Here is a 13928-nt window from a genome sequence, read left to right as displayed (position 1 = left end):
GGCCACAATATTTGATTTTGCTGAACCTCTTTAAACCAATTTAAATAACTTAGATGTGCTATAATACCGCTTTAGCCATTTTCTGCTAAGTCAGCCCAGCAAGACCGCATCACTGTACAACTGACAAGCCTGTTGCACACCTAGACTTCACCCAGCCTTGAGCAATTAAGACAACATAGATCACTTATGGGCCAGACGTAAGTTTAATTTAATAGAAATTGTCTTCAATCTTTCATACATTCAAGTGTGAACAAGTGAGATGACCCCCTCTGGTGTTAAGTCTCTGCCTCCAAAAGCTCCCCCAACTTCATTCCTTGATTTCTGTGTGAAGATGCACCTTTTGAACACAAAGCAGAAATTATCCCCCCCCCCCCCCCCCCCCCTTCCCTTAGCTGAAAGACTGCAATACTGGCCCCTACCTCACCATGGGAACAAGATAAAAACTTAAGCAGGTCGGCATACTAGGCCAAATTTGGCTCATTACATTTGGTGCTTTTAAATAGCACCAAATTGATTTGTCTGATGCACAAAGGACTATTACTCATACCCATGTTCTCCCTAGAATGAGATATACAATACTAATTGCCTCAACTTCTTCTCTTTTTTTGATAGACTTGGAAGAAGCCCCTCACATCCTCCCACCCCAGCATGCCCGCCCGCCCAACCACCCACCCATGGGACTAAGAAATTACTATTTGAAGTTCCCTGCACCTTCAAGGGTAAGGGCAAACCTCAGGAAAGGAAAGGTAGTTCTGCTTTTTGGAAATCCATTTGTGGAGGGTCAACAGAGACAACGTTCAGTGAAAAAGTGGCTACCTTTTTTTAAAAAAAGAAGGGTCAATGGTATCTTCCCCCAATTCAAAAGGTTTTAATTCCTACAAATTAGCCTTTTCAGGATGCAGGTGCTAGTTCCCATCTACTGACATGAATGAATAATTTGATGGTATTTGGGAAGGGGGTTAAGACAAACAAACACACCAATAAAAAAAGAAAGTTCTTGTGTCTCATAGAGACATTACTGTTATCCCCTTTCCTTAGTTGGGTTCAACCAAGCGGACTGCGTGGTACAGGTCCAGGACAAGGCTCAGCCAACAAGCACACCCAACAACCCTCAATCACAGCTCATCCTTCAGTGGGCCCTCTGTGTCTTCCTCCTCTTCTTTTTCTTCTTCTTCGTCCTCATCATCTTCCTCCTCATTATCTTCACCCTCAGCATCATCTTCTCCCTCTTCCTCCTTCTTCTTCTTGTCTTCCTCCTCTTGTTTCTTTCGTTGTTCCTCATCCTGCTGCTCTTTCATTTTCTTCTCAGCATCCTATTGGCAGTTAAAAGGGAAACATATATGAACTGAGCAAGGTTATTTGTATGAGCTATCAGTTATGTTAAGCACAGAATTGGAAACCAGCAGAAAATAAGTGAGCAAAGTGTGGGCTTCTAAAGGTTGGTGGACTTCATTTACCAGCATTCTTTACTGTTGGCTGTATCTATGAGGGATGATGGGAGTTTCAGCCTGCCTACATCTGGATGGCTCCACTTTGCCCACCCCACTAGTAAAACAATCATATTGTTGACAAACTTAAACCTCTAACAGGTAGGAGCTCTGTGGCACCTCAAACATTGAACAATACCTGCCAGCAATCTTAGCCAGTCAAGATAGTGATGAATAATGCTGCGAGTTATATAGTTCATTACATTTGGTGAAACTCTGTATTAAGCACATATACCTCAAAGTCACATCTTAGTATTCTGCTTGAATGTTTTGGGAGCCATGTGGCTAGGTGATTAAAACAGCAACTAGAGTTTACAGCAGTGATTCCCAAACTTTGGTCTTCCAGATGACTTGGACTTTAACATCCAGAAGTCCCAACTAGCTTGGCCAACAGTTGAATTCTGGGAGCTGATGTCCAAACCATCAGAAGAACCAGTGTTTAGGAACTACTGCACTACAGCCTTGTCCAAGGCACTGATTCATTCATATTACACCATTTTGTGGGACACACATCTAGGACCACTCAAATCATTCCTACTAATAAAATAGGTATTACAAGTGTTCACACATCAATTTCCAAGAAGTTTCATTTCTGTCATAACCTACAGAAAGAGGGGTGAATGCTATGTTTCTGAAGATGCACCACAGGAAAATTAGATTTAGCCTTCAGTATATTAAGTACTCTATCAATTTAAAGAAAGGGATTTTGACCAAACCCATCGCAATGTATAACTAGCTGGCCTGGGAAATTACAAAGTTAGGTAATAAAAGGAACCAGAGTAGTGCTGACTCTTCTCTATCAGACAAGTTAAATGCCTCACCTTAGTGGCACCCCAGGTTTCATTACCAAATTCTTCAGCAAACTTTTCATCATCAGTGATCAGGAAATTGTCAAAGATTGTGCCAGACTTGACCTGAAATAAAACCAAAAACCATGAGCTCTAATTTTCCAATGTAAGAAGTGTTTTGGTATCTGTGAAGCAATTAAAATTTTTTAAAAAGAAAAATTCAAGAAAACATGGGAAATTTGCTATTTTTATTTAATATTCTCCCACCTTTCTAACAAAAATGGTAGCCAGTGTAATAAAACAGATAAAAACAAAATCCTAAGATGCAATATAAAACAAATATTAACGTGCATCCAAAGCCTTTGTTATAGATTGTGCTTATTCATTTAATTGCTACAAAAATCTTTAATAAAAAACAGAAGATAAACACAGTCAGCACCCAATCACTGAAATTGCCTTTAACAGCAGACTTGTTTACATGCCAAAGGTCTGTCTTACTACAAATATTTGCCTTCTGGACTAAGACCAACAGAAAGGGAGCCAATTTACCTTCTCAATGAAAGTTAAATCACCTGAAAAGCAGTCACTCTTTCACTCTTTGGGGAACCTACAGCCTTCCAGGTTCTGACTAACTACCATTCCCATCATGCCAGCCAAGCATGTAGCATCACCATAACAAGAGGAGATGCAAACAAGCCCTCAAGAGCCTGGCTAAAATTCCCTCAGCCTGGCTAGTGGTGAGGCATGATGGGAATGGTAATTCATCAGAACCTGGAGGACCATAGGTTCCTCACCCCTGCCATAAAATGTTTATTCAATGGTGATGACAATATCAAAAATGACCCCACCCCCCAGGATCTTAATACTTGGATAAAAATGAGGCAAGGAAGTAGTCTCCAGGCTAAAACAAGGGCAGAGGGTTTTCTTGATGTTTCATGGGCCCAGGAGGTTTCCATGGCTTAGTGGGGATTTGAGCCCTGGCCTCCAGAGCCCAATCCTCAAACCACTACACAGCGCTGGATCAATACATTTTCAGACAAGTCTAATGTTTGTCCTGAGAAAGTAAAATAAGATCAGAAGGGAAAGGAGGAGAAACATGGAACAGATCTGGGAACATTCTGTTACACTTATGGGCCCATTAAAAGTTGTATGTCATACTTTTATCACCTTCATTACATCTTTCTTCTATTTTGGAATCTCAGTCTGTATATAAGAGCTTTCTATACTATGCTGTTTATATGATTATATTATTTACACTTTATCCTTTTCTGTTAAAAAAATATTCAAAACAGTTTACAATCTAAATCTGTGAAGTGCTTCTGAAGACTGCCAGTGTGGTCAAGTATGCTATTACAGACACCGTATTTTATCTGTGTGGCCTCTATTTCTTATTGTTTTATTTATTTTGAACTAGAACTCAGTTTAGTCATGTTTATAAACAGACTCACTAAAATGAAGTCAGTCATGATTTGTTTATTCCACAATTACAAAATGTAAGTATGATTAAGTCTAGATCCAACCCACTTCATTTCAAAGTGTTTTATGATACAGTGATTATAAAGGGTTATGAAACACGTCTATCTACTGTAGATTTTAAAACTATGGCATGTTTATTTTTCATACATATATTGCATCTTTTATTTTTCTGGTAATAAATGGATATCTGTTATTCTGTATTATCTACTGGCTTTCTGTTTTATACAAAGTCTGTCAGGAAATAGGCAAAGACAACTCACCTGCCACAAGTCCAAGCCAATGATACCAAAATTCTCATAGGAATACAGGTTGAGATCAGGTGTGTATTCAGGATTATCTATCTCAGGATGAATCCATTTTCCTTTGTAGTTGGGATTGTCGATCTGACGAGGTTTCCACTCTCCCTGGAAAAGACATGCATTGAAACAGGAAATCCAAGAACTGGTATGTATTCTTTTCTTTTTTGTGTGCAAGGCATTTGAATAAAGAACTATGGACTATTTATCACTTAAAATATATTTGATTTTTCCACTAGTCACAGGCTTGGAAGAGGGACAAATCTCACCCATCACATTATCAGGCTATCCCAATTCTAAACTGGAGTGGACAACTTGTGGCCTATCAGATTTACTTGGGACTGTATCTGCTATGCTGGTTACAGCCAATGGGCATTTCAGACTAACAATGTCTTCAGACATTGCTCCATTCTAAACCCTTCACGAATTTGTACATTCTTTTATTTGAAAAGCATCCCGTTTCTGCATTTCACCCCTTCTTCTTACGTATCTGTAGAATTACATATATTAACTTTTGCTGCCCCCAATATTATTATTGCTTCTATGCTTCTAATGGACCAAGAGATGATCTTCCTCCAAAGAGCTCATCACACAGACAAGCTTGCAGTATATAGGCCATACACATGACTTTTACTATTGTGCCCATAAGCCAGCAGGCAGCAAAGCCAAGCTAACAATGAAGCCTTGTACAATACCTGATCGTCCCTCTGTAGGCCACTGTTAAGGTGGAGTGGAAGCCTCCTTTTTACTCCCAGAACAAACACTGCCACCATACAGCTGCCCCCACAAAATCGAGCTGAAATTTCTGGACACTTCAGACACAGCCCATGTAGAGCTGATATTTCCAAGAATGGGCCCAGATGGTGAACTGTTCTCACTTGTGCAAACATTAAGTCACTGCCAAACCTGAGCATCCAGGTTCAGAGCTGAACCCAGGACCACATCTGAAATGTGAAACCAAGCCATCAAGTGGAAAGCACATAGAGAATCTCTATTCCCTGTTCTCCTTTTTTAATAATCAGAAGCAACTGTTTAGGTTTACATTTATTTGCCCTGTGCATGCTCCAGTGTGAATTTATCTTTCTTGGCTACAGCTAGTCAACTATACCCATCATTCCACATCTCACTTCAGCAATCAGAAGGGGGAGGAGAGAAGTGCCAACATTTCCATATGCTTACTTTAGTCATTACATTCAGAAACCAATTTCAGCTTTGCACCTAGACCACATCCAAGGAACAAGACCATATTCCAGCAAGAGGGTGAAACCCAATTTTACAAATACAATCTACAACTATAAAGCTTTTGAAATAGTGGTATGTTTGTAACAGAGAGCAACATCCACAACAGCAAAAAAGCCTAAACTGAGGCATCATTAGGACCACCAACCAATTAAAGAAATTCACTCTATGTCTAAATATATTTTTCCCAAAACAAAATTTCATAATTTTTTCTATTTATTTGAAAGTCAAACCTACCTTGGTAGCAAGCATTCTGCTTCACAAGAAAGGATAATACCTTTAAGAAGATCCTTTTATACCTTGAATTGGTGAGGTTTTTAAAATCAACGAACCAAAAATTGAAACCCTCATCACTCTTACCTTGTATTCCGGATTCTGGATTACTGGTGGCTCCCATTCTCCATCCATCTCTTCATCCCAGTCCTCAGGCTTTTTGGCATCAGGATCAGGAATATGCTCTGGTTTATCCCAGTCCTGTAAAAAGAATTAAGAAAATCCAAGACTCTTAGGCAGAATTTCATCAAACCTAAATCAATACTACTTCAAATTAGTCTCCAACACAGCCATTAATTGCCTTCTCAGTGTTACCATCTCATCTTACAATGACCCTGAACACTATCATCTCTTCCTTCAACTTAGTTGTTTCCTCAATTGTATAAGCTTGGCATGTACGCTGCTTGGGACACAGACCTATCATTTTGCTCCTATTGGTCTCAAATGTCATATACAGATGTTGCTAGAACAGAATTAGCATTCCCTTACCTCTGGTTTTGAGTCTTCAGGATCATCTATCTTAGCTCTTTCATCCCAGTCATCGGGTTTTTTTGCCTCTGGATCCTTAATTTTCTTAGGAGGCAGGAAATCCCAGTCATCCTCCAAGCTACCAGACTCAACTTTGTTATTGTCAATCTTCACCTCATAAGTGTTATCAGGTCGAACAATGAGGGTATAGAGATGGGTGAACTCATCATCCTGTCAAGAGAAACTATATTGAGGAAAACACATTCTTTTTCTCCAACCAGATCAGTTTTGAACATGCATGCTTTGTTCCCTAGAGACATGTTTACCAGAACTTTCTTCACATATGTGGTAACCCTTCTTATTTGAAGAGGACTACCAAACTGCCTCCTAATAGCTTCTTCTTCAGGCTAAACATGCTCAGTTGTTAGAAACTTTCCCTGCTGGATTTATCTCCAGTGTCTTTTTCATTCTCCTCTGGACATACTCTAGAATGTTAATACAGCTTCTAAGTGCTGTAATGAATACCACCCATCTTACATCACTAGATACTCACTTTACAACGGATGTCTTTATTGATCAATACATTTTTGCCTTTGTAGTTGAAAATAACATGAACTTTCTTGGTACCAGGGCCACAAATATCTGGACCTATTAGAAAAAAGAAATACCTTTCAGGAAAGCCCATTTTGTCCACTGTGGAAGGAACCAACAAAATTATTTCCTCTCAAGGCAACCCCTGCCTGCATGAAGCAATCAGGCTTCAAAATGAGCCTGTTCATGGAGACTAGGTAATTTTTCATTTCAACCTAACTGGTATATTTAACACCAGGCTTCAGAACTGCAGCTGTAGATGGCAAGGCATACGTCAACTGCTTCCTCTCTTCCAACCTGCACAGTAATTCTGCTGGGGGGAGGGGGGAATCTCATTGGTGGCACATGGGGCTGAGATTTATGGGAGGCAGGAAATGGATTGAGCATGAAAGGATGGATGTAGCACAATATGCAAGTATCGACAAATGCAAGGAGCACATGAGTGGGTAAGAAAGAAAATGAGCACGTAGCAGATAAAGGCTGACCCCATCCATCATCAGATCTGACTACATCTATCACTGACCCACCTCACCAACCCAATAACTGACTCCCAAGGAAAGGCATCCTTAGGCAATGTTCCCACCCAAAGGCAAGAGATTCACTAATATATTATGCGTTAGCAAGGAGAAGACTATATCCCTCAAATTAGGTACGATGCCAAGGCTCAGCACAATTAACTAATGTACAGTGGTGTTCAATATTAGCATGGCATCATGGCAAGCCCAATATCACCCTTCATAGTAGTCATACACACCTACTTGCCTACATGCCTACTTATACCTACAAGACCTACAAGCTGCAATCTTCAATGTACTATAGACAAAGTTCATTGGACACTGTTTTCCATTAAACATCCCCCACATAAATGTCAAGTTATCACAGAAATCTCTTTTCCCAAGAAACACTGACCAAACATGATGTTGTATTCAGAATCCCCATGCATATCTTCTTGGTTCAGACTTGAAGGGAAGAGTTTCACATAGCCACCGCCACAGTCAATGTTTTGTTCATGTTTCACTGTAAACTGCACCACAAGGGTCTTGTCCTTGTTGCTGAAAGGCTCAAAATGAGCAGAGATAGCATAGAAGCGAGCATCCTGGCTCGTCTGAAGTCCTGAGAAAATGAAACATGTAATTAATGCCTTCACCAAACTCTTCATTAATCCCAAACAGCCTGGGAAATGGTGAAGCAGGATGGAAGAAATAAAATAATTCATTAACATATGGAAGATCCCAAGTTCCTCACTTTATCACATTAGAAGCCAAAGTGCACTAGAGAGCCATTTTGAAATACTTGGCAAAGGATTTTCCCCAACAAAAGTAATGAAGCAAAGCCTGCTAATGGCAATACAATGTTCTTAGCCAGCCAATATTAAGAAATAAAGACACCATATGCTGTAAGGCTGTTTCAATGTACAGAATTCAAGTGATGTTTTGTCAGACTGATATAGCATTACAGTCAGCATTTTCAGTTTTACAGTTTCACCTGTCACTGAGTTAAAAGGACACACCCTGCAGCACGTTCTCTTACCTTTGTCTTTTTCTGCATCTCCATAGAATTTGCCAGACGTAAGTATAAATTTCCCATAGTCCGATTTGTGCTTGGATTCTACCCAACGGCTTGTCCAGGCATCTAAAAGGGGGAATAAAACTTCCACTGAATCACTATGCATCTTTCAATAACATTTGATTTTAAACACTGCACATAATTCTGCTTCACTAAAAGAATACAAGCCAAATCAGTTCTTTTCAAGACAGTGTGTGAGGACCAGCTATTTTTGTCCTCGTTACAAATGATTTTTATTTTTACAGCAAGTTTGCAATTTTTAGAAATACATCTTTGCTGTTATTTTGTACATTCTTAGAGTCACAAACCAATTATGTAAACACTTTGTTGCTATTAAACCTTCAGTGTATCAATGGTTTCCATTCAGACTGAAGCAAAGTAAACTGAAAGTATGTAACTTCTTAGAGCAAAGCAAGGCTGGTGGAGGCTGATGTGATGGATAGTTCTGGACTACCAATCATGGCCTGAATTCAGATCCTTACTCAACTATGACACTTAGTGGCCAACAGACAAATGATAGTATCTGACTAATTTCAAGTACAACCCATGGATATTACTGTCTCCTCAAATGCGATTTACAAGAAACAGACAACAGGCAGTTTAAACTGCAAATCCAAATGGGAATAATGTTTCAAGGACTTTATTTAAAATGAGCTCCAGCACAGCTTGCACCCACTGTTTTCAATCATACATGTCAGCGGTATGATCTGCACATGGTTCACTTGTTATATTATTGAGCCTTTTTATATTAAATGGTTCTCCATTTCTGTGGCTCTTCCTCCACTCATCTCAGCACACCCTACTAAACAGAATGGCAACATAAAATGGACAACTACCAGCTACAGTAATTAGGAGTAGGAAGTGTTTCTATTGTGAGCATGTCAATGTGCAAAACAGCCTAAGCCTCATCTACCATTTAAGTTACCACTGCCTGTAAAACCAGAACATCCACCTTATCAAAATATAAACAAGCACTTAATGAAAAAGGTGGCTTGATCAGATCACAAGAGAGCAAATTGCATGATGACACTCTATCCACCATCTTATTATGCTAAGATGCTCTAGTTCAGTGATGGCGAACCTATGGCACACATGCCAGAGGTGACACTCAGAGCCCTCTCTGTGGGCACATGTGCCATTGCCTCAGCACAGAATTTGCCAGAGTTTGTTACTAGAAAGCCAGATGGACATGGCATTTTGTAATAAATAAGTGGGTTTTGGGTTACAGGTTGGGATCTCGGCCCCTAAAAGGTTCACCATCACTGCTCTAGTTAAAAATAGCACTGGATATTTGTTATAGTATTCTATCACAAAATAGCAGTAGCAGCTAGACTTAGGACCAATCCACACTCCAGAAATACTCCTGTTTGAGACTGCTTTAATTGCCCTGGCTCAGTGTTAGGGAATCCTGGGGACTGTAGTTCATTGTGGCACCAGAGCACTCTGACAGAAAAGGCTAAATGTCTCCCAAAGCTACAAATCCCAAAATCCCCTAGCATCGAGCAAGAGCAGTTAAAGCGGTGTCAAACTGGATGGTTTCTGCAATGTAGACTGGACCATACTCTTTTACCTCTCCCTAACCCCCACAAAGGCAAAAGGACACAGCTGCCCCCTTGGACAGCGTATTGCAACTTACATTCAGAAAATGAAACATGTGTGCAATGTATTATGATGATACATAACGGAAGATCTTATCAACACACTCCCATACATATGCTTATCCAGACACAATTCCCACTGTGTTCAATGGTATTTATTCCCATGCAAATGTGCAGAGAATTTAGCCTAAATGAACTCTATAAGCAGAACCCAGAAGGTGACTGTTTGCTTTTACTACTGTTTCCCTGCCCTGGATTGAAATCAGACAAAACGTTATTTGGAAATTTTTAAAATAATTATATTGGCCCAAGGATACACAATGCTTTTTGCCCAATTTATTTAAACCTATCTGAGGGCCTTAGGGGACTCTTGCATTTTATAGTAATAATTAATAATAATTTGTTTTATTTATATACCGCTATTCCAAAGATCATAGCGGTGAACAGCAAGTAAGCTAATTAGCAAGTAAGCTAATTTGCCCCCAACAGTCTGAGTACTCATTTTAGCGACCTCGGAAGGATGCAAGCCTGAGTCGAGCTTGGGCCCTTTTGCTGGTCTTGAACTCGCAACCTTGTGGTTTTGAGTGAATGGCTGCAGTACAGGCATTTACCCACTGCGCCACCAGGGTAGAGTAGCTAGCATTAACAATGCCATCCAAACCCCAAATGCTGTTACCTGTCTTTATTTCCCATTGTCCCTGATATATAATTCTATTGATTTAGCTGCATGTATGATGCATACTGTGGAGAAATGGCAGCTATGGAGCAAACATTTCTGTATGTTACAAAGACACAGTGCAGCCCTATCATCATTGAACCATCCACCTGTCACTCTCGATGCTCCAGCAATGGGCGGTATGTGTGTGCTAGAGACATCCCTCAGTGAGCTATTTAGTCCACATTCAATGTCCCCATGGCCCTCATTGATTAGGCTGTAATTGTCAACTCCCCAGTGTATCCCTCCTCTACACTAGACACAACAGTCTTTTTCCTGTCTCTCACACACACACACAGAGAGAGAGAACACAAAATTTTTATTTCTTCTTAAGAAGGGGTTTTAAGGACCACAACTCAATAGATGCAATATATGTCTTTGGTCACCACTTTAAAGAAGAACAAGGCAACAGGATCATGAGGCTGCACTTCCCGGGTTCCTCCTTCAGGACACTGCCCTTTTCCACCCCCAAAATCAAGCAGTTAAATTGCCTTTCTTGTATTTTCCCTGTCATTTTACAGGAACTGCATATCAGCTCCTGGCCAGAGGCACAGCTTTCTCTCTTTTTCACACTTTTACCTGCTGCAGAACCTGAACAACCCTACGCACTGCTATCAGCAATCCTATCAGCACACATCTGTGTCAGTTACTTCTTTCATAGAATCATAGAGTTGGAACAGACCACAAAGGGCATCCAGTCCAACCCCATTCTGCCATGCAGTAACTCACAATCAAAGCTCCCCTGACAGATGGCCATTCAGCCTTTGCTTAAAGACCTCCAAGGAAGGAGCCTCCACTACAGTTTGTTCCACTGTCAAACAGCCCTGACTGTCAGAGGTTCCTCCTAATGTTCAGCTGGAATCTCTTTTCCTGTAGCTTGCATTCATTGTTCCGGGTCCTGTTCTCTGGAGCAGCAGAAAACAAGCTTGCTCCCTCCTCAATATGACATCCCTTCAAATATTTAAACAGGGCGATCATATCACCTCTTAACCTTCTCTTCTCCAGGCTAAACATCCCCAGCTCCCTAAGTTGTTCCTCATAAGGCATGGTTTCAAGACCCTTCACTATTTTAGTCGCCCTCCTTTGGACACATGGCTCCAGTTTCCTGTTGTGTGCCTTCTGACTCATGGTGACCCTAAGGCGAACCTATCCTGGGGTTTTCTTGGCAAGTTCACTCAGAGAGGGTTGACATGGCCGTCCCGAGGCTGAGAGAGTGTGACTTGCCCAAGGTCACCCAGTGGGCTTCCATTCCACAGTCATTTTCAAATACAAATCCCATCTCTCTGCATACAAATGATTCTGTATTTTTATTTACTGGATCCGTACCCCACCTTGTCTCAAAATGGGATTTGCAAGAGAACCATGCACAATGCAGTTGCAAGAACAGCAGGGATTTTAATGTGAAAAAAATGGGTTTTTGTTATCTGTCAAAGATCCCCTCCACCTTCCCTGGAAGACCACCGCCTTCCACCAACCATATATATGCCTCCATGTCCCCCATCAAAGATGGCGAGTGAAGAAATCAATGTCCATCCCCAACCCTATCCACTCTTGGATTCCCCAAGCTAGGGCTACCAACCAGCCTCCTCCCCCCCGCCCTGCTCTCCTTTTTGAGCAGGACTAAGCAGCATGGATTTATATTTCTATGAGTGTCTTTAGCTTTTAATTCAGGACTGTCTTCCATTTTCCTTGAAGGTCCTACATCTGGAGGTGGCTCATCTTGGGGAGGCTCAGAGACCACTTCTGATCTGCCTGGCATAGAGGGATTAGAAAGAGAAAGAGGAGAGAAGGAAGAGGACACCCAGAAGCAGGGTGATCAGAGGCCCTCCTTTCCCAGGATGTGTCCTCCATTTCAGCTTTCTGTCCAGGAGGAATCCCAACAGGTCCTCCATTTAGAATGGTAGTCCCCAAACTGTGCCCTTTGAGAGATTTTGGACTTCAGCTCCCAGAAGCCTTAGCCATGTTGGTCAACAATCTGGGGATTCTGGGAGCTGAAGTCCAAAATCCCTTAAAGGACACAGTTTGGGGATCACTGGTTTAGAAAATGGCTGAGAAGTATATTCAGGGGAACCAAGGGTCTTCCTTTTCCAGGACACATCCTCCATTTCAGCTTCATGTCCAAAATGTCCTCCCTTTGGAGCATGACTAAGATGCACACATTTTATCTTTATAGGAGTGTTGCGAGCTTTTCTTTGGGGATGCCCTCCTTGAATTTTCCTCAAACGCCCTTCATTTTTATGGTGCTTGTCCTCCTTGGCAGCTAGGACATTTTTAAACAGTAGTAAATGGGACATCTGCCCCACCCTTGGATCAGAGTGAAGAGATGTCCTCCTTTCCCCCAGGGCATGTCCTACATTTCCACCTTCTGTGTCCAGGAGGAGTCCCCAAAACGTCCTCCATTTTGAGCAGGACTAAGAGGCATGGGCAGAAATACAAACTTATCATTACAGTACATGATCGTTTCTAAGCTTTTATTTGGCCATAGATTGCCTACATTTGCCAGTGCCTCGTCCTCCTTGGCTGTTAGAATCCCAAAACGTCCTCCATTTTGGGCATGACTAAGGAGCATAGGGCTATATATACACACACACAAACACTATATATATATATAATTATATATATCAGTGCATATATGTACTATATTATAATATCGTATCTACATAGATATAGATATAAGCCTATGCTCCTCAATCATGCCCCAAATACATAACTATAATATATATTATGTATATTATATATATATTATATATGTAGTGTTTTTAGCTTTTTTCCTGGGTCTTGTCCTCCATTCCTGCGTCCTCCTTCGCGATTAGGACACCTGCTTCGCCCTGCTATGAATTTAAATCTCCACGCTCTTCCTTGGCTCCTGTCCTCCATTTTTCCTCCAGGGTCCTCCATTTTTTCACCCTGAGATGATAAACCCTGATCGTAAAGCGCCTTTAACGGTGCTACTCCAATCTCCCAGCCTCCCCAGCCCCTCCGGCCCCCTGCTCACCTCCATCCCCGAACTCCTCCCTGAAGTACTGGGCGGGCCCCGCCGACACCAGCGCCAGCATGGAGCAGAAAGCTAGGAAGGGACCCATTTTGTTGGCGAGAGGCGCCTGGTTGGAGAGGAAGAGACAGAGAAAGCCTCCGCGCTTCAACCCCCCACTGAGAGATGGACGACCGACTGCGGCCGGCCGAGTGCTTTCCCAGCGCTTTTATACCGAGTTCAGTCGAAGGCCCGCCCCCGCCACGTTCTTATTGGTCCCCCTCAGCCAGATGCGTGCTCTCATTGGACGGACGGTTTCACGGCGGCTTGGGCACCGCCCCCGAACGTTGGCGTCCCAGATGGCCGCTTCTGATTGGACCCTGGGACTGGCCAATGAGGTACAACCACGCGTTCGGGGGGAGACGCCCCCCTCCTCGCCGCCCAGTGTGCGTCATCCTTT

The 13928-nt window shown here is 41.8% G+C and overlaps 1 protein-coding gene across 1 annotated transcript; it reads right to left on the bottom strand.

The window, feature by feature from the left end:
- Nucleotides 1-825: 825 nt before the first annotated feature.
- On the bottom strand, nucleotides 826-13682 carry CALR (calreticulin). Its single transcript, XM_042451688.1, has 9 exons — nucleotides 13493-13682; nucleotides 8149-8250; nucleotides 7528-7731; nucleotides 6581-6675; nucleotides 6049-6258; nucleotides 5647-5760; nucleotides 4012-4155; nucleotides 2309-2401; nucleotides 826-1313 (listed from the first exon to the last, which is right to left on the bottom strand). Exons 1-9 carry the CDS (start codon nucleotides 13578-13580, stop codon nucleotides 1116-1118), a joined length of 1248 nt encoding a protein of 415 aa, XP_042307622.1. The 5' UTR covers nucleotides 13581-13682; the 3' UTR covers nucleotides 826-1115.
- Between the last annotated feature and the right edge of the window lie 246 nt (nucleotides 13683-13928).

This window comes from Sceloporus undulatus, chromosome 2 (genome assembly GCF_019175285.1).
Source record: "Sceloporus undulatus isolate JIND9_A2432 ecotype Alabama chromosome 2, SceUnd_v1.1, whole genome shotgun sequence".
Taxonomy (NCBI): domain Eukaryota; kingdom Metazoa; phylum Chordata; class Lepidosauria; order Squamata; family Phrynosomatidae; genus Sceloporus; species Sceloporus undulatus.
This window is presented reverse-complemented; position numbering and strand designations above follow the sequence as displayed.